The 19,134-nt window shown below is 34.5% G+C and overlaps 1 protein-coding gene across 5 annotated transcripts in view; it reads left to right on the top strand.

Moving 5' to 3' along the window:
- The window catches only part of PAWR (pro-apoptotic WT1 regulator), a 196,432-nt gene that overhangs the window by 105,084 nt on the left and 72,214 nt on the right, over positions 1-19,134 (top strand). For all 5 annotated transcript variants that reach the window (XM_045062103.1, XM_045062104.1, XM_023257274.2 and 2 more), the window contains exons 4-5: positions 15,829-15,976; positions 18,272-18,376. In XM_045062103.1, the coding sequence (XP_044918038.1) occupies positions 15,829-15,976; positions 18,272-18,376 (253 nt within the window). The remainder of the gene's footprint in view (positions 1-15,828; positions 15,977-18,271; positions 18,377-19,134) is intronic.

The following is a 19,134-nucleotide window of genomic DNA, read 5'->3' as shown; positions in this document are numbered from 1 at the left end:
TGTGGATTTGTGAACTTTTATCTATGTTGTAAATATTATTAGCTAAAATTTACATAATATTTATTATGTACCATACACTCTTAACAGTACTTTCCTTATATGTTAATTCAGTTAATTTTCCCAACACCCTTATGAGGGAAATGTTTCTTTATACTCATTTTACAAATGAGCAAACTGAGGTACAGTGAAGTTTAGTGACTTGTGTGAGATAAGAGATACTAATTGGTTGATTTTATCAACATATGTTGATTTACCTTATGTTAATGTTAATTTGCCTAGTATGGGTAGAATGTAAGATGTTTGATTCAGAGTTTGATTTAGCTTATTTTGACTCCCAAGTAACTGGACAGTACCAGTAACTGGATTTTTTTGTTTGTTTAACATAGTTCTTTTTGCAAAGTAACTTCCACTTCAGTGGCTTTAGATTTCACAGAATCTCCTCAGCTGTCTTTACTTTGGCTGCAGTATGGGAAAATAACTTTTGTTCTTATAATCTTCAGTTCCAACAAAATCTAAAGTTATCTTTATATTCATGAAAGAGAAATTATGTAACTATTTTGTGCAGTATCATTTTTAAGTGCATTTTATGTATTATATTTCCTTGGATATTGATCACTAATCTGAACTTGCTATTCCATATTTAATCTCTTTTTTAGAGAGTTTTGAGATATAGTTCAAATGGTTCATGATGTTTAAAAGTGTACAATTCAGTGGTTCATAGTACTTACTTACACAGTGTTGTATAGCCATGACCACTATCTAGTTCCAGAACTACTCTCCACCAAAAAAAAAAAAAAAAAAAAAAAAAAGGGACACTTCATACCCAGGAAACGGCCAGTCCTTATTTTCGCCTTCCCCTTAGCTTTAGCAACCAGTACTCTGCTATGTGTTTTTATAGATTTGCCTATGTTGGGTAATGCATATAAATGAAGTCATACTATATGTGGCCTTTTGGTCTGGCTTCTTTCGTTTAGCATTATGTCTGCAAGATTTATCTGTGTTGTAGCCTGCCTGGATAATATCACAGGATGGACATTTGGGTGTTTCTACTTTTTGGCCTATGTGAACATATTAGGAACATTCATGTGTAAATTTTTTGTGGTTCCTATTTACTCTTAATAAATACATAGACATTTTTCATATTGCTTAGTTGAAGACTTTTCTGAAAAAAATAAAATGGATGTTTTATCAAATACGTTTTGAATAGTTGTGAGATGCAGGGTAGTATGCTTGGCTGTTTGGGTGATACATTTTTTTCTTTTTTCTTTTTGAGAGAGAGGGCACAAGTGAGCGAGGGGCAGAGAGAGAATCTAGGAGGGGCAGATGGAGAGAGAGAGAGAGAGAGAGAGAAAGAGAAAGAGAAAGAGAAAAGTGGGGTTCACCCGAAGCGGGGCTCGATCTCACAAATGGTGATATGGAGCTGATATCACAAATGATGACCTGAGCCAAAGTCAGATGCTTAATGACTGAGCCATCCAGGTGCCCACACACATTAAGATAAAAATGAAGTGCATATAATTTTAGCTGTTTTTACCAAGTACAGTGACTTACATCTGGAAGAATGTTTTCTGGATTTGTTTTGTCTATCCCTCAGGTAGTAAAATTTGAGCAACTGGGTATATATGGTGAGATAGTTGTCATATTTTATCTCTTTAGGTTAATTCACTCTATTTAATATGCCAAAAATTAATATAGTATAGTTATAATGCAGACATTAAACTGATGATGTAGAAAACTATTAATTATATAGGATAATAATTACCTATTTATGTTAAATGGGGAGAGGGTGAACATATTACAAAGTATGATACAGAACAAAGTCTCATAACATAGATCAGGTGTTTATAACTTGAAATCTGTTGATGAACTAATACTTATGTAAAATAATTTATTGTTTATCTGGGACAGATCTTTTCAATAGATTTTCAAAGGGACCTGAGTATAAAAGGTTAAGAACTACTATGTTGTAAAATGTATTGGCAATTATCTCTGGGTTGGTGGGATTGCTGGAGATAATTGATTTATATTTTTCATTTCCTACAATTAATATATATCATAGTTTGAATAGAGTCTGAGAGTTTTTGATTTTGACCTTTAGTTGTGTGTGTGTGTGTGTGTGTGTGTGTGTGTGTGTGTGTGTGTATGCACGTGCGCTCGTGTGTAAAGGAAGAGGAAAGAGAAAACCTACACAGAGTTAAGGGGCTGTTATGAGGAGTGGGAGTAATGATGGGGGAGAATAAGATAGTGAAACATGGTAAAAATATGGAGGCCAATCATGTACTTGTTGGTTATTTAAGGGTTTCATGATTTATCCAATACTGCTAAATTCTTGATACCCATTCTAAAAGTGGGATTTTACTTATAAGTCTTGTATTTCTTATAATTGCTAAGCCTTAAAATACCTACTTTAGTGGAAAATTCCTCTAGCTCTAATCTTATAATACTGTGCCAATCTTGTTCTCATGATAGTTTTAGAAAAACAGTGTTTTATTCCCCAACATAACACCTCCCTAGACTTACCACAAAAGATGTGAACACTCCCAGTGGGGAAAAACTTTCAGAAAATGGAAGTATTTATCTTTGAAGATACTTTATTCTTTTCCCTTTTCCGGACATTATAGTTAGTATTTTTTTATAGCTAAGGGCAAAAGAGATTCTTTTTGGAATTATATTAGTTAGAGATTTGTGCTAACATTCCTGAGTAGAGTATTACAGACTTTTTGGAGTTAATGAAACAGTCTTTTATTCTGTGTATTCTGCACTGTACATATATGTCCCTCAAAATAGGTTGAAAGCATTTGTTTTTAAAGTACACAGATCTAAATTTGGCAATAAGATCAAGTAACAATATTCACAGTTTTGATAGTATTTCTTACAGGTCTAGTACATAATGGGGATACAGCACTGATTTTGTTTTCTAATAATTATTCCTTGTTTTGAATTTGTATAATACTATCATTTATGTATTGGCAAGCCTAATATGAAGAATCTTAGAAATTGTTAATTGTTTAAATTTTCTGAAATACTGTTTTAAGCTTGTACCTCAGGCAGATACAGAGTTATTAAGGGATATCCATATTTCTAGGTTTTGATGTTTGTGGTTGTCAGGATTGTAATTTCTACACAAATAATGTTGTTGGTTTAGGTAACTGAATATTTTAAGGGGAAAGTTTTTTAAAAATGATTCTAATGCTCTTCTATAATATATGACTTCAGAGATACCTTACTCTCTTGATTTTCTTTCTACCACTTTGCTGCTATTTCCTAGTTTTGTTTGTAGTTCTTCCTTTCCTGTACTTGTTCTTTATGTGGTGGTGTTAGTCAGCTCTCTGTATTCAACTTTATTCTCTTTTTGTTCTGTGTATTTGTGCCAGAAATTTCCTTTACTTCAGTGACTTCCATTACTACCTGTGCATATACTGATGACTCCCAAGCATTTGCTCTATTACCTGTATAACCAACAACTTTGAATATCTCAGAAGTTTCTCAAACTCAGCATGTTCAAAAGTAAACTTGTGAAACCTGGTCAATTTCAGTAGTTGGTGTCAGAATCCACATTCGCTGAAACCAGAAATCTGAGTGTTGCTTATGACCCTTCTTTGTTTTTTTTTCCCCCCACTACATCAACTACATCCAGTCATTTATCAAGACTTATTTAGTTTGTATCACTTATATATCTTCAGTGCCAACACACCAATCTAAGACATCAGCATCTCTTAAATAGTTTATTTTGATGGCCTCCAAACTGACCTCCCTACCTCCAGTTTTTTCTTCAGTGCATTTTATTAAAATGCTTCTTTTCATTTTACCTGCTTTAATGACTTCCTATGATCTTTAAATGAAGTCTAAAGTAGACTCCAAGGTGGAGTGATACATCAGATAATGTTGATATGTAGGAAGAAGATACTATAACTTTTATATTTACTTTTTAATCTAAAGAACACTATGACATTTCTTCTTCAGAGCTATTACTGTGTACTGTTTGTTTATTATGCCCTTGCTTTATATGTCAGATGGTCATTTGTTACTGGAGATATCCTGAGGGAAGCATGTTTCGTTCACTTTCTGAATGCTGCACAATACTGTGATTTGTATGTTAAATGGATACATGAATTATTATCCAGTTTAATGTTTACAAAATAAATCTGGGGGGTAGAATTTTAAAAAAAATATCAAACCAAGTATATAAATGCAAAGATGATCACATGATTGTCCAGCTGGCAAAATCTACAAAATCAGATCTTTTCTTACCTGCTTATTTTGGGTTTTAAGTGAAAGGTTTTAAAATTTTTAATTCTTATTTTAAGTTATCTCTTTCTGTTATGACAGCCATTAAAGATCAAATATGCAAACTGATCTTAGAGCTAGTGCTTTGAATCTCTGTATCACAAAATGTTAAAATAAGATCCTAAGAAATAATGGAGCATATTCACCTGTACTTTCAGTAAAAATATTATAGTCAGTTTTGGGAAAACAAAAAATTTTGTATCATAAATAATTAAAATGTAAATTTTAAATTCTTTTCATCCCTTTAGGTTCTGTTTTTTGTTGTACAGATGATAATTTAATAGTATGAGTATATTGTAAATCATAATAGTTTACATATATATAATATGTTACAATATTATATATTTGTATAATGATGTATATGTATTATATGATTTTATATAATATGATTATATTAATAGTCAGTATAAAAACAGTAAATAAACACACATACCAAACATGGTTATGTAATGAATGAAATTTAGAGACCATTAGTTCAAATTCTTCCATAAAATAGCTTTCAGGTTTCCTGCCTGCTTTTCTATCATCATATCTTACCATGCCTATGTTTACATTTCATGCCTTAGTCTTAGCCATATGGGACTTTCCTGTTTCTTAAATGGGCCACATACACTTTGTAGATATTTGCACATTCTTATTCCTCTTTTAAGTCTGAATTTAAACGTTCTCTAGCATACATAGTACTACTTAAAGTGCTCCTTGAACTGTTTGTCATCAGCCTATGAAAAGATAAGAACAGAACTTGAGAGTAAACACTTAGAAGCTTGAATTGCATTTTGATATTGTCATTATCACATCCAAGTACATAATTAGTGGGCTCCTTTCTGTATAGGATATTGATTAATTAGTTAAAGTGCCATGGTGCTTGTGTGATTTTTTTTTTTTAACTCAAAAAATTTTTTTTTTTAAAATTTTTTTTTTTCAACGTTTATTTATTTTTGGGACAGAGAGAGACAGAGCATGAACGGGGGAGGGGCAGAGAGAGAGGGAGACACAGAATCGGAAACAGGCTCCAGGCTCTGAGCCATCAGCCCAGAGCCCGACGCGGGGCTCGAACTCCCGGACCGCGAGATGGTGACCTGGCTGAAGTCGGACGCTTAACCGACTGCGCCACCCAGGCGCCCCTTAACTCAAATTTTTTAGAGCTCTTTTAGATTAACAGCAAAACTGAGGGGAAGGTATAGAGATTTTTAATATATACCTTGCCTCCTCTTATTCATAGCTTCTCCCATTATCAGTATTCCCCAACAGAGAGGCATGGTTGTTAAAGTTGATAAACTTCCATATTACACCATAATCACCCAAAATGCATGGTTTGCGTTATGGCTCACTCTTAGTGTTATACATTCTGTGGGTTTGGACAAATGTATGACATGTATTCATCATTATGGTATAATACAGAGTATTTTCACTGCTCTGAAAGTCCTCTGTACTCCACCTGTTTATCCTTCCCCCTTTTAAATCTCCCCCTAGCCCTATAAACTACTGATCTCACTCCACAGTTTGACCTTTTTCACAGTGTCATTAAGATCGTACATTATATAGCCTTCTCATATGGCTTCTTTCACTTCTAATATGCACTTAAGGTTCTTTTTAGCACTGAGTAATATTCCAGATCTACCACAGTTTATCTGTCCATTCACCTATGAAAGGATATTGTGTTTGCTTCTAAATTTTGGGAATTATGAATAAAGCTGCTATAAACATCCCTGTGCAGATATTTGTGCAGACCTAAGCTTCCAGTTTCTTCAGGTAAATGCCAAGGAGCATGATTGATGGATCATGTGGTTAAGAGTAGAATTAGTTTTATAAGAAGCTGCCAAGCAGCCTCCCAAAGTGGCTGTACAATTTTATATTTCTACCAGCAGTGAATGAGAGTTCCTGTTGCTCTAATCTTCAGTAGTGTTTGGGGTTTTCATTGTTTCTGATTTTAGCCATTCTAATGGGTGTGCATTGTTGTTTTAATTTGGATTTCCCTGATGACATAATATGGAACATCTTTTCATATACTTATTTACCATCTGCATATCTTTGATAAAGTGTCGATTAAGGTCTTTGACTTATTTTTTAATAGCGTTGTTTATTGTTGAGTTTTAAGAGTTCTTTGTAAATTTTGGATAATAGTTCTTTATCAGGTGTGTTTTTTTGTAAGTATTTTCTCTCAGTGTGGCTTGTCTTCCCATTCTCTTAACATTTTCTTTTGCAGAGTAGAAAGTTTTAATTTTAATGAAGTCAGGCTATCAACTATTTCTTTAATGGATTATGCCTTTGGTGTTGAATATTAAAAGTCTTTTCCATAACTGAGGTTTTCTAGGTTTTCTCCTATGTTAGTTATCTTCTAGAAGGTTTATATAAGTTTTGCATTTTACATTTATGTCCGTTATCCATTTTGAGTTGATTTTTATAAAAGGCATAAGGTCTTTGTCTTAATTTTTCATTTTATGCATGTGGATGTTTAGTTGTTCCAGCAGCATTTGTTGAAAAGACTGTTTTATCTTTGTTCCATTTTACTGCCTTTGATCTTTTGTCAAAGATCAGTCATGGGTTATTTCTATGAGTTTATTTCTAGGCTTTCTATCTGTTCCATTGCTCTATTTATTCTTTCAATAGTACCACACTGCGTTGGTTACTCTAGCTTAATAGTTAAGTATTGAAGTTGGGTATAACCAATCGTCCAGTTTTGTTTTCTGGTATTGTGTTAGATTCTGGATTTTTGCCTCCCTGTGTAAAATTTAGAATTAGTTTGTCTCTACAAAATAACTTGCTGGGGTTTTGTTTGAGCTTGCATTGACTATAGATCAAGTTGGGAAGAATTGACACTTCGCCAATATTGAATTTTCCTGTTCATTAGCTAAGAATATTTCTCCATTTATTTAGTGTTTCTTTGATCTCTTTCATCAGAGTTTTGTAGTTTCCCTCTTATAGATATAGTACTTTCTTATTAGATTTATGCCTAAGTATTTCATTTTGAGGGGAGCTAATGTAAATATATTGTGTTTTTAATTTCAAATTCCATGTGTTTATTGCTTGTATATAGGAAAGTGATTGATTGACTTTTGTGTATTAAACTTGTATCCTGCAACCCTTCTATAATTGTTTGTTAGGTCCAGGAATTTTTTGTTGATTCTTTTGGGTTTTATATATAAACAGTGATGTCATGTCATCTGTGAACAAATACAGTTTTATTTTTGTGTTCCCAATCTGTATACCTTTTATTTCCTTTTCTTGTTTTGTTGCATTAGCTAGGAGTTCCTCCAAGATGTTGAAAAGGAGTGAAGGGCTCCCAGGTGGCTCAGTCAGTTAAGTGTCCAACTTTGGCCCCACATCTGACTCTTTGCTATCAGCACAGAACCTGCTTTGGATCCTCTGCCCTCCCCTGCCCTACCCCTCTGCTGCTTGTGTTCTCTACCTCTCTCTCAAAAAATAAATAAACATACTTTAAAAAAAAAAAAAAGGAGTGGTGAAAGATAGTCTGGCCTTGTTCCTGGTCTTAGCAGGGTAGCTTCAAATGTCTCACCACTTAGTATGATGTAGGTTTTTGTCGGTATCCTTTATCAAGATGAGGAAATTCTCTTCTGTGCTTATTTGTCTAGAATTTTTTTCATGAATAGATACTGGGTTTTGTCATATACTTTTTCTACATCTATTGGTATGATCATTTGATTTTTCTTTGTCAGCCTTGATGTGATGGGTTACATTTATTGGTTTTTGTTTTTTGTTTTATTTTATCATTTTATTTATTTTTCATCATAAGTGTACTCTTTAATTCCCACCCCCTATTTCTTAAAACACATTTTTAAAAATACTTATTTTTGAAAGAGAGAGAGAGAGAGTGCAAGCAGGGGAGAGGCAGAGAGAGTGGGAAACACAGAATCTGAAGCAGACATGTTAGCACAGAGCCTGACACAGGGTTCAAACACACGAACCAAGATCATGACCTAAGCTGAAGTCAGACACTTAACTGACTGAGCCACCCAGGCGTGCCCCTCGCCCCCAACCCAGTCTCCTATTTCACCCATCTCCCTACCCACCTCCTTTCTGGTAACCATCAGTTCTCTATATTTAAGAGTCTGTTTCTTGGTTTGTCTCCCCCCTCTCTTTTTTCCTTTGCTTATTTGTTTTGTTTCTTAAATTCCACATGTGAGTGAGATCATATGGTATTTGTCTTTCTCTGACTGACTTACTTTGCCTAACATTATACCCTCCAGCTCTATCCATGTTGTTGCAACTGGCAAGATTTCATTCTTGTTTTGTGGTTGAATAATATTCTATTGTATGTGTCCTCTTTATCCATTCATCTATTGATAGACACCTGATAGGCTTCCATATCTTGGCTTTTGTAAATAATGCTGCAATAAAGATAGAGGTGCACGAATCCCTTTGAATTAGCGTTTTCATATTTTTTTGGGTAAATACCCAGTAGTGCGACTCCTGGGTCATAGGGTAGTTCTAGTTTTAATTCTTTGAGGAACCTCCATTCCATTTTCTACAGTGGCTGCACGAGTTTGCATTCCCACCAATCGTGCAAGAAGGTTCCTGTTTATCCACATCCTTGTCAACACTTGTAGTTTCTTGCGTTGTTGATTTTAGTCATTCTGACAGGTTTGAGGTGATATTTCATTGTAGTTTTCATTTGCATTTCCCTGATGATGAGTGATGTTGAGTATTTTTTATGTGTCTATTGGCCATCTCTATGTCTTCTTTGGAGAAATATCTGTTCATGTCTTCTGCCCATTTTTAATTGGATTGTTTTTGGGGTATTGAGTTGTATCACATCTTTATATATTTATACAAATATTTTATGTATTTTGGTTACTAGCCATTTATCTGATATGCCATTTGCAGATATCTCCTCCCATTTAGTAGACTGTATTTTACTTTTGTTATTTCCTTCACTGTACAGAGGCCTTTTATTTTGATGTAGTCCCAATAGTTTATTTTTGCTTTTATTTCCTTTGCCTTAGGAGACATATCTAGAAAACTATTGCTATGGCTGATGTCTGAGAGACTACTGCCTGTGCTCTCTTCAGGGGTTTTTATGGTTTCAGGTTTCACATTTAGGTGTTTAATCCATTTTGAGTTTATTTTTTGTGTATGGGGAAAGAAAGTGGTCTAGTTTCATTCTTTTGCATGTGGCTGTCCAATTTCCCAACACCATTTGCTGAAGAGATTGTCTTTTTCCCATTGTATGTTCTTTCCTCCTTTGTCAAAGATTAATTGACCATATAATTGTGGGTTTACTTCTGGGTTTTCTATTCTATTCCAATGATCTATGCTTTTTTTTTTTTTTTAATGCTAGTACCATACTGTCTTAATTACCACCGCTTTGTAATATAACTCGAGATCTGGAATTGTGATACCTTCAGTTTAGTTTTTCTTTTTCAAGATTTCTTGGGCTATTTGAGGTCTTTTGTGGTTCCACAAATTTTAGGATTGTTTGTTCTAGTTCTGTGAAAAATGCTGTTGGTATTTTGATAAGGATTGTATTAAGTTTGTAAATTGCTTTGAGCAGTATAGATATTTTAACAATATTTGTTTTTCCAATTCATGAGCATGGAATGTCTTTCTTTGTGTCACCTTGACTTTCTGTAGTTTTTAGAGTACACATCTTTCACCTCTTTGGTTAAGTTCATTCCTAGGTGTTTTATTGTTTTTGATGTAGTTGTAAATGGAATTGTCTTAATTTCACTTTCTGCTGCTTCATTACTAGTGTATAGGAATGAAACAGATTTCTGTCCATTTATTTTTGTATCCTGTGACTTTACTCAATTCATTTATCCGTTTGAGTATTTTTTTGTGTGTGTGGATTCATATCATCTGCAAATAAGGAGACTTTTACTTCTTATCAATTTGGATGACTTTTATTTATGTTCTCTGATTGCTGTGGCTAAGACCACCAGTACTATGTTGAATAAAAGTGGTGAGAGTAGATATCCTGTTTTGTTCCTGACCTTAGGGGAAAGCTGTCAGTTATATTAATTGATTTTTGAAATGTTGAACCAGCCTTGAATAGCTGGGATAAATTCCACTTAATACAATTTTTTGAGTGTTAAATTTTATTTATAAATATTTTGTTGAGGGTTTTTGCATCTGTATGTTCATAAGAGATATTAATATTAGTCTATAGTTTTTTTGTGATATTTTCATCTGGTTTTGGCATTAGGGTAATGCTGGCCTTACAGAATGAGTTAGGAAGTATTCCTTTTGCTTCTGTCTTCTGGAAGAGATTTGAGAGAATTGGTATAATTCTTCCTTAAATGTTTGGTGTAGGATTCACCAGTGAACCTGCCTGGGCCTGGTGCTTTCTATTTTGGAAAGTTATTAATTATTGATCCAATTTCGTTAAGAGATATAGGCCTATTCACATTGTTTCTTTTTGTGTGAGTTTTAGCAGACTATATCTTTCAAGGAATTGGCTCATTTCACCTAGGTCATCAAATTTGTGGGTAGAGATGTTCACAGTATTCCTTTATTATCCTTTTAATGTCCATGGGCTCTAAAGTGATGTCCCCTTTTTCATTTCTGATATTAATAACCTGTATCCTCTCTCCTAGCTAGAGGCCTATTGAATTTATTGCTCTTTTCAAAGAAATCGTTTTTGGTTTCATTGATTTTCTGTATTGGTTTCCTGTTTTCAATTTCACTGATTTCTGCCTTCATTCTTATTTCATTTCTTCTACCTATTTGGGACTTAATTTGCTCTCCCTTTTCTAGTTATGTAAGGTAGAAACTTAAAGTATTGATTTTAGGTTTTCTTTTCTTTTCTAATATATGCATTCAGTGCTACAAATTTCCGTGTAAGCACTGCTTTCATTGTATCTCACAAATTTTAAGCCGTGGGTTCATTTTTGTTTAGTTCAAAACATTTAAAAATTTCTCTTAAGATTTCTTCTTTGACTCATGTGTTATTTAAAAGTCTGTTAATTAATCTCTACACATTTTACAGTTTTCCAGTGATCTCTCTGCTATTAATTTCATGTTTAATTCTGTTGTGTTCTGAGAGCAGGCATTATATGATTTCTATTCTTTTATTTTTTAAAAAAAATTTTTTTAACGTTTATTTTTGAGACAGAGAGAGACAGAGCATGAACGGGGGAGGGTCAGAGAGAGGGAGACACAGAATCCGAAACAGGCTCCAGGCTCTGAGCTGTCAGCACAGAGCCCGACGCGGGGCTCGAACTCATGGACTGCGAGATCAGGACCTGAGCCGAAGTCGGCCGCTCAACCAACTGAGCCACCCAGGCGCCCCTGATTTCTATTCTTTTAAATTTGTGAAGGTGGGCTTTATAGTCGAGAATATGGTTAGTCTGGGTGAATGTACCATGTGAACTTGAGAAGAATGTATATTTTGCTCCATGTGTGTTATTTTTATGTTAGTCATTTGTAACCCAAAATGTGTAAGAGCTGAAAAAAACAACAAGGATTTATTCACTTTAAAAATCTTTAATTAAAAAAAATCTTTAATTAAATTTAATCAGACTTCTTTCATAAATGAGATAATTAAAAAGTAAATGTATAATAAAACTAAGTTTAAAAATCTTTTTCATTCTTTTCAATTTCTTCTTTTATTTGTATTATCTAAATCTAGGTACCAGACTTTTATAATAAGAAAAGATACACCTTTTCTGAATGTGGCACTAGTAGTAAACCAAATGATGATAATTTTAGAGAGTTACAAACCAAAAGAGTTTGTGCTAGTTTTGTTGGGAAGCATTAGTTCTCTACACAGGCAAACCTTGTTTTATTGCACTTTGCTTATTGTACTTTGTAGTTACTGTGTTGTTTTTTGTTTTTGTTTTTGTTTTTTATAATTTGAAGGTTCAAGACCAGTGGAGGAAGGAAGTAACTGCAGATGTGGTAGAAATAACAAGAGAACTAGAATTAGAAATGAAGCCTGAAGATGTGACTGAGTTGTTGAAATCTCATGATAGAACTTTACTGGATGAGGAGTTGCTTCTTACGGATGAGCAGAGAAAAATGGTTTCTTGAGATGGGTTTTTACGTCTTCACTCCTGGTGAAGATGCTGTGAGGATTGTTGAAAGGACAACAAAGGATTTAGATAATACATAAACTTAGTTGCTAAAGTGTTGGCCGGGTTTGAGAGCTTAGACTCCCAATTTTGAAAGAAATTCTACTGTGGGTAAAATGCTATTAAACAGCATTGCATGCTACCGAGAAATTGTTCATGAAGGGAAGAGTCCTATCAATGCAGCCGACTTCACTGTTGACTTATTTTGCTAAATTGCTGCAGCCACCCCAGCCTTTAGCAGCCACCACCCTGATCAGTCAGCAGCCATGACACTGAGGTAGGACCCCCCCCCCCACTAGCAAAAAGATTATGACTCCATTAAAAGTTCACATGATGGTTAGCATTTTAAAAATATTTCTAAGTTTAAGTATGAACATTTTTCAAACAATGTTATTGTACATTTAATAGGCTACATTATGGTGTAAATACAACTTTATATACACTAGGAAACCAAAAGTTTCATTTGACTCTCTTTATTGTGATACTTGCTTCATTACTGTGGTCTGGAACCAAACCCAAAGTGTCTTTGAGGAATGTCTGTATTGAGTTCAATTTTAGCCATAATTGGTGGGGAAGTGCTAAAACCACAGTGGCCTATTTGTAGCAGTGTGCTGGCTTCACAGCCTTAATACCATCAAAACTTAAGTGGCGTTTATATGCATTACATAAATACATTCACAACCACAAATGCATTATTTGAAAGAAATATTACAGTTAAGAAACTGACACAAGCAGATCTTCGGGTTTTCGTATGGAATCATTGGGCTTTGTTACTTTCTTTTAAAGTCTCATTTCATGTTACTAACATTAAAAAAAAAACTACAGACAAATGACAAGACAAAGGTGAAGATGTTGGATAAATCTGTAGCAAGGAAGGTAGTTTATGTAATACTTTCTGACAACACCATAGCTTGATATATTTAGGAACAGTTTAGTGATACAGAAGACCAACTCTTGGACAAATAAGGATAGCAAAGTAATTTTTGTTACAATTGGATGACCCATTGATTTTAATATGACAGTGATATGAAGGAAGAATTTATTTTTCAACTTCCTTGCTGACAAACACAACTTACTCTAAATCATGTAAAACTTGGAAGAGTTAACAAATCAACAAATGTGGCTTGGAGTTTTGCTTTGCTTTTGTGGGGAGGGGTATGTTCTGATTAAAGAGAGACGGTGACAAAAAATGTTGGAACTTGTGCCATAATGTAAATCATTCCAATTTTAGTATATGTGCTGCCGAAGTGAGCACATACCATAATGTAAATCAATGTCCTGCTTCCCTTCATTGAGAAAGCCGTGCTATATCAGCTAAATTAACAGTAGTTCACTTAAAGTATGAATTGTAATTTTTGATATTTAAAAAAACTGATAGTTTGGAAGCTGAACTAGTCAACTGTTACTGTGTGCTAAGGTATATAATAATTTTCAAAGGGAAATTTTCAGATAAAAGTACTTGAACTTTGGGAAGAATGCTTCATGTTTTTGCAAGATAAGCAACCATTTTTGGTCCCCAGCTTTGTAAATATGCAAATTAGACTTATTTGCCTGATAGCTTTATTCTTTTTTAAAAATGATCTTAGCCTTCCATGCAAGGAAACTTGTCAGATGTTTTTAATGTTATATAATATCATAGGACAAAAATGAAAGTTAGAAATTTTGGGAGAAAGTTTCCACAAATTGTTATGGGTTTTACAGTATAGTAACAATTGTCAGTAAAGTAGTGATGAGTTTTGTAGTGCACATTTTATAAAATGTTAAAATCAAATACCTTACAAATTTGGTAAGATGCACTTAAAATTTTTTTATTAAAAGAAAACCCACACATAGGAAATTAATAGATCAGGAATCCATTTTTTTCATCAAAAGCTATTTCAGATTTAACTATAATTTTGATGGATAAATTACTGGTGTTGGCTACCAATGAACGATTAAAGACAGAGTTTAAAAAGCATAATTTTCTGGATTTGGGGTGAAAGTTAAAAATTAGTATCTGGAGCTGAAATCGCTTTAAAGTATCTTCTGTTCCTGTCAACATACATCTGTGAAACCAGGTTTCCTGTTATGAGTGCTATTGAAACAAAACACAGAAGTAGTTTAGATATATCTTGTCCCTTGTGGGTAGCATTGTCATCAATTTAACCTAGAACAGGTCAGTTAGCTTCGTGGTAACCAGCTTCTGAGAGAGCTCCCAGGATGCCCTACCTCCTGGTATTTACATCTTTGTAATCCCCTTCCTGCAGTAGAGGGGTGACGTGATAGTATGTCACTTCTAAGATTAGGTCATAGCAGATACTGCAGTGTCTGTCTTGCTTGCCATGTTCCTTTCTCTCTGGAAGCCAGCTGCCATGTTGTAAACAGCCCAGTGGAGAGGCCTACCTGCTGAGGAACTGAGGCTTTTGGTCAACAGCCAATAGGAAACTGAGGCCTTTTGCCATCAGCCATGTGAGTGAGCGTAAAGGCAAATTCTCTAGCCCAGTCAGGCCTTCAGATGACTGTAGCCCTGACAGAAACCTCACAAAAGACCTTGAAACATAACCACCCAGCTAAACCGCTTCCAGATTCCTGACCAGCAGATATTAATTGTGAGATTGTTAGTGTGTGTTGTCTTAAGCCATTAGGTTTTGGTGTAATTTTTAATGCAGTAATAGATAACTAATACAAAAAACAAGCAACCTCATATTGCATTAAAAACTTTAAATATTAGCATATATGCTATTAGTTCAGAGACTGTGAATTGGTATTTAATATGAAGAGTTGCAATTTCACGCATCACTTTGGGTTAAATTAGAGTTATGAAATGATGAAAGTTATTAGTGCGATAAGTTTTCTATGATTGCCTATGTGCATACTTCAATGAAAATACACGATTTTTTGTGATTCTTTTTTCTGTTCAGTCTAAATATATTATTGAAATATAATTTAATGGGTGTGGCTAATAAAACATTGGACTTATATTTTATATGGCCTTTTTTTTACTTTTATTTTTCCACTAGTTCATTTTTATTTGATCTTATGAAAGTATTGGTCCATGATGGTTTGGAATTTAGAAAAAAGAAAGAAAAAAGGAAAAACAAAGTGTGTTTGTTTGTTTTTTTTTTAACCACAGGTAGTCTTCATTAAGTCTCCTGTCATTGTTCTCCTAGTACCAGACACTTACTGTGTTGGTCATCTTGCTTTATGGTAATTGGTTATATTCCCTGCTAACCTGAAAGCTCCCTGAAATTTCGGCAGAGGCCATGTCTTTGTTTGCTGTTACATCTTTAGTACCCAGAACAGTGTCTGGTACTTAGCAGCTACTCAGTAGATAGTGGTCAAAAGAATTAACCTTTTTTTTTTTCCAATGTGTTGGGATAATGATTAACTTCTTTAGTTATATATGAGTTGGCTACTATGACCACGTATTCTTGGGGAGTGGTAATTATTTATGGTGAATAGAAAATTTTCTTGGCATTTTTCTTGCTGAGTGTTAGATTCTTTTATAAAATACAGCTTTTTATTTCCACAGCACAACTACTGCCTCTGAAGAAGATGTCTCAAGTAGATATCCCCGAACAGATAGAAGTGGGTTCAGCAGATATAATAGGGATGCAAATGCTTCAGGTAATTTGGTCTCAAGTAGCATGTTGGAAAAGAAAATTGAAGATCTTGAAAAGGTATGAATTACAAATTATTTAAGATTGATAAAATTAATATGCTATTGAGATTCCTTTTTTTTTTTTTAACTTTCATAGCATTTGAAAATAATCTGAAATTTGTGTGAGACAGAGTGCCAACAAAGTGAAAAGAATGAGAGGCACTAGTGGAAGATATCATTAGTGTTAATTGGTATTTCCATATATAGTCAAGTAGCAGCATTGAACTACTGTCTTAAATATATATTTTCCAGATGCATTAGTGGTTAGGCATTTTCTGATTCCCTTAATACTTTCCTATTCAATGCTGTTGATGTTAAAACTTTTAGAAATGGAGCCAATTCTTGTATTCCTTAATATTTAATTGACACTCCCATTCTGCCAAGGGTTACCTCTAATATATTAAAGACAGTCTTTGTCTTTGTCTTCAAAATGTTATGTCTATGCTGACAATATATACTACTGTGTGTATTATATTATATGTACAGTTTATCATATGTAGACTTTCTTCTGGGTTCTGGTTAAAGCCTAGAACCATTTTTGGTGTTTGAAACAATTGTCAGAATAAACCTGTTCAGAAGTATCTTTGAAAACAAGTCAGATGCACATTGGTATAAATTTATTAACCATATGATCTCAGGTTTTTTCCTGTAGACATTTAGCCCATAAAATTGATAATGGTCCTGAATTACTTTCTGATTGTTGAAAATATGGTTTTTGCTGAGTTGAAATTATTCCCTGTGATATAAAGATTATTTTAAGCAGAAATTTAATGAAAAAATTTTATAGCATTATGATTGTTTATAGTTCACATCTCAACTTTGATACCAGTTTCTGTGGGTTTAAGTAAAAAACTTTTAAGGAGTGCCTAGGTGGCTCAGTCAGTTAAACGTCCCACTTCAGCTTGGGTCATGATCTCACGGTTCGTGAGTTTGAGCCCTGCATCGGGTTCTGTGCTGACAGCTCAGAGGCTGGAGCCTGCTTCGATTCTTTGTCTCCCTCACTCTCTTCCCCTCCCCCACTAACACTCTGTCTCTCTCTGTCTCAAAAATACATAAATAAACATTAAAAAAATAACAAATGAAAATTTCAAGGAACACATCTAGTTTCATAGGTTTCAAGGGTTTCTTTAGAAAGGTTTTTAAAGTTCCACAGGAGTTTGGATACAGTTGCTAGTAATTTGGCAGCCTCTGATTAATGAGGTCGGCTGACTGCTTTTTCTAAGGGTTAGTAGGAAAGAAGTTAAATTCTCAGACGTTTTCCAGTTCTGCTTTCCTTTTGCCCCCAAAGTAGTCAACCCAGCCCAAGGACCTGGATTCTAAATTTTTTTTTTTTAATGTTTATTTATTTTTGAGACAGAGAGAGACAGAGCATGAATGGGGGAGGGTCAGAGAGAGAGGGAGACACAGAATCAGAAGCAGGCTCCAGGCTCTGAGCGGTCAGCACAGAGCCCGACGCGGGGCTCGAACCCACAGACCGCGAGATCATGACCTGAGCCGAAGTCGGACGCTTAACCAACTGAGCCACCCAGGCGTCCCCAAGGACCTGGATTCTAAATAGTATTTCTTTGAAAAAGGTGTTACATTTTTTAAAGAAGAAAAGTTTAAAAACCAGTCATCTGTTTCAGGTCTTTTATTTTACCCATTAACTGGCAGAGCCACAAGTAAAATTGAAGACGATTATTTTTCTGTTTAGAACTTTCCATGAAACCATCTTCTTTTCTTAAACTTTGTATTTTGGGGGCTCCTGGGTAGCTCATTTGGTTAAGCCTCAGACTTCAGGTCATGATCTCATGGTTCATGAGTTCGAGCCCCGCATCTGCTGCCTCTGTACTGACACCTCGGAGACTGGAGCCTGCTTTGGAGTCTGTCTCCCTGTCTTTCTGCCCCTCCCCAGCTCAGACTCTGTCTGTCTCTCTCTTAAAAATAAAATAAACAATAAAAAAATTTTGAAATCCCTGTATTTCAAATAAAAAGCTTGAATTTCCTCAAACAGGATGTTATCCATTAAAAAAAAAAAAGGTATTTCATTACTAAGGGTGGTGATAAACTAAAGAGGGTAAGTCATTGGGTTATTAGTATGTGTTAAAGAATTGTGTAAATATAGATTTAATCAGAAATACACAACTCCTGTATTCCTCTCATTCTTTGGGTCTTTCCTGGATGGGTTATTCCCTCCCTTAACAAGTGACTTAAGAAATGCGTTGGAAATCTTCATATATCTAAGGTACTTCATCAGACGTGGCAGATAGGTGTCATTTAAGGTTAAAAGCAACCAGTTACTTCCCAATTAATGCTTTGTAATTATATCTACCAGGAAGTAGTAAGAGAAAGACAAGAAAACTTAAGACTTGTGAGACTAATGCAAGATAAAGAGGAAATGATTGGAAAACTCAAGGAAGAAATTGATTTGTTAAATAGAGTGAGTATTCACATGTTTCACTTGTATGGTTTCTTTTTTATTTTTCCCGGCAATTGGGTGAAAGTACATATATATGAAAAGTTTATTTAAATTCATTATTTTGATAATGAAATGGTAATTTGTGGTAATAAGAACCATCATTTCATTCTATAAGTGGATTTCCTCTGGCCAGTTATCAGTTATATTCAGTTAATACTATTCTTTGGGTGATGGACTGATGAACAGATTTGTTCACTGTTTTGTTAGTCTGGAGGTGAGAGGCTTGGTCACCACCACACATCAAAAAGGGTGTTGGCACATAGTTGCCTCAGTGAAGAATTAAACTTGCTACTTTCTTGACATAGAAACTCCAGATGTCTTTGTGTATATTTTCACCACCTTTTCCCTCCAGTTATATAGAGGTATCTCTTACTTTAGGTTTAGGGTTACCTCAAGGTCTCAATTAGTACTGTTTGTTGCTTTTTCTTGTTTTCAGCCCTAGAATTTACTTTTTGCTTAAGAATCAGGTATTACTGCTAGGCCATACTTAGGTAATGGTGATAAGAAGAGATACCAATGTTTTGCATTTTGGAAAGCTTTAGGTAAGATGGAGGAAAGAAATAAGTTTGCTTCAGGGAAAAAAGGAATAGATTCCTAATCAGTCTTAACTCTAACAATGAAAGAAGAGAAACTAAAGACGCTTCATTATGTGCAGACCCATTCTAATAAAGCTCTGAGGCATTAACTACAGGTGGTAGATGAGGACACTGGGAAACATG

The sequence above is a fragment of the Felis catus genome, chromosome B4 (genome assembly GCF_018350175.1).
Source record: "Felis catus isolate Fca126 chromosome B4, F.catus_Fca126_mat1.0, whole genome shotgun sequence".
Classification (NCBI taxonomy): domain Eukaryota; kingdom Metazoa; phylum Chordata; class Mammalia; order Carnivora; family Felidae; genus Felis; species Felis catus.
Note: the sequence above shows the minus strand (reverse complement) of the source record. Positions and strands in the feature narration are given on the sequence as shown.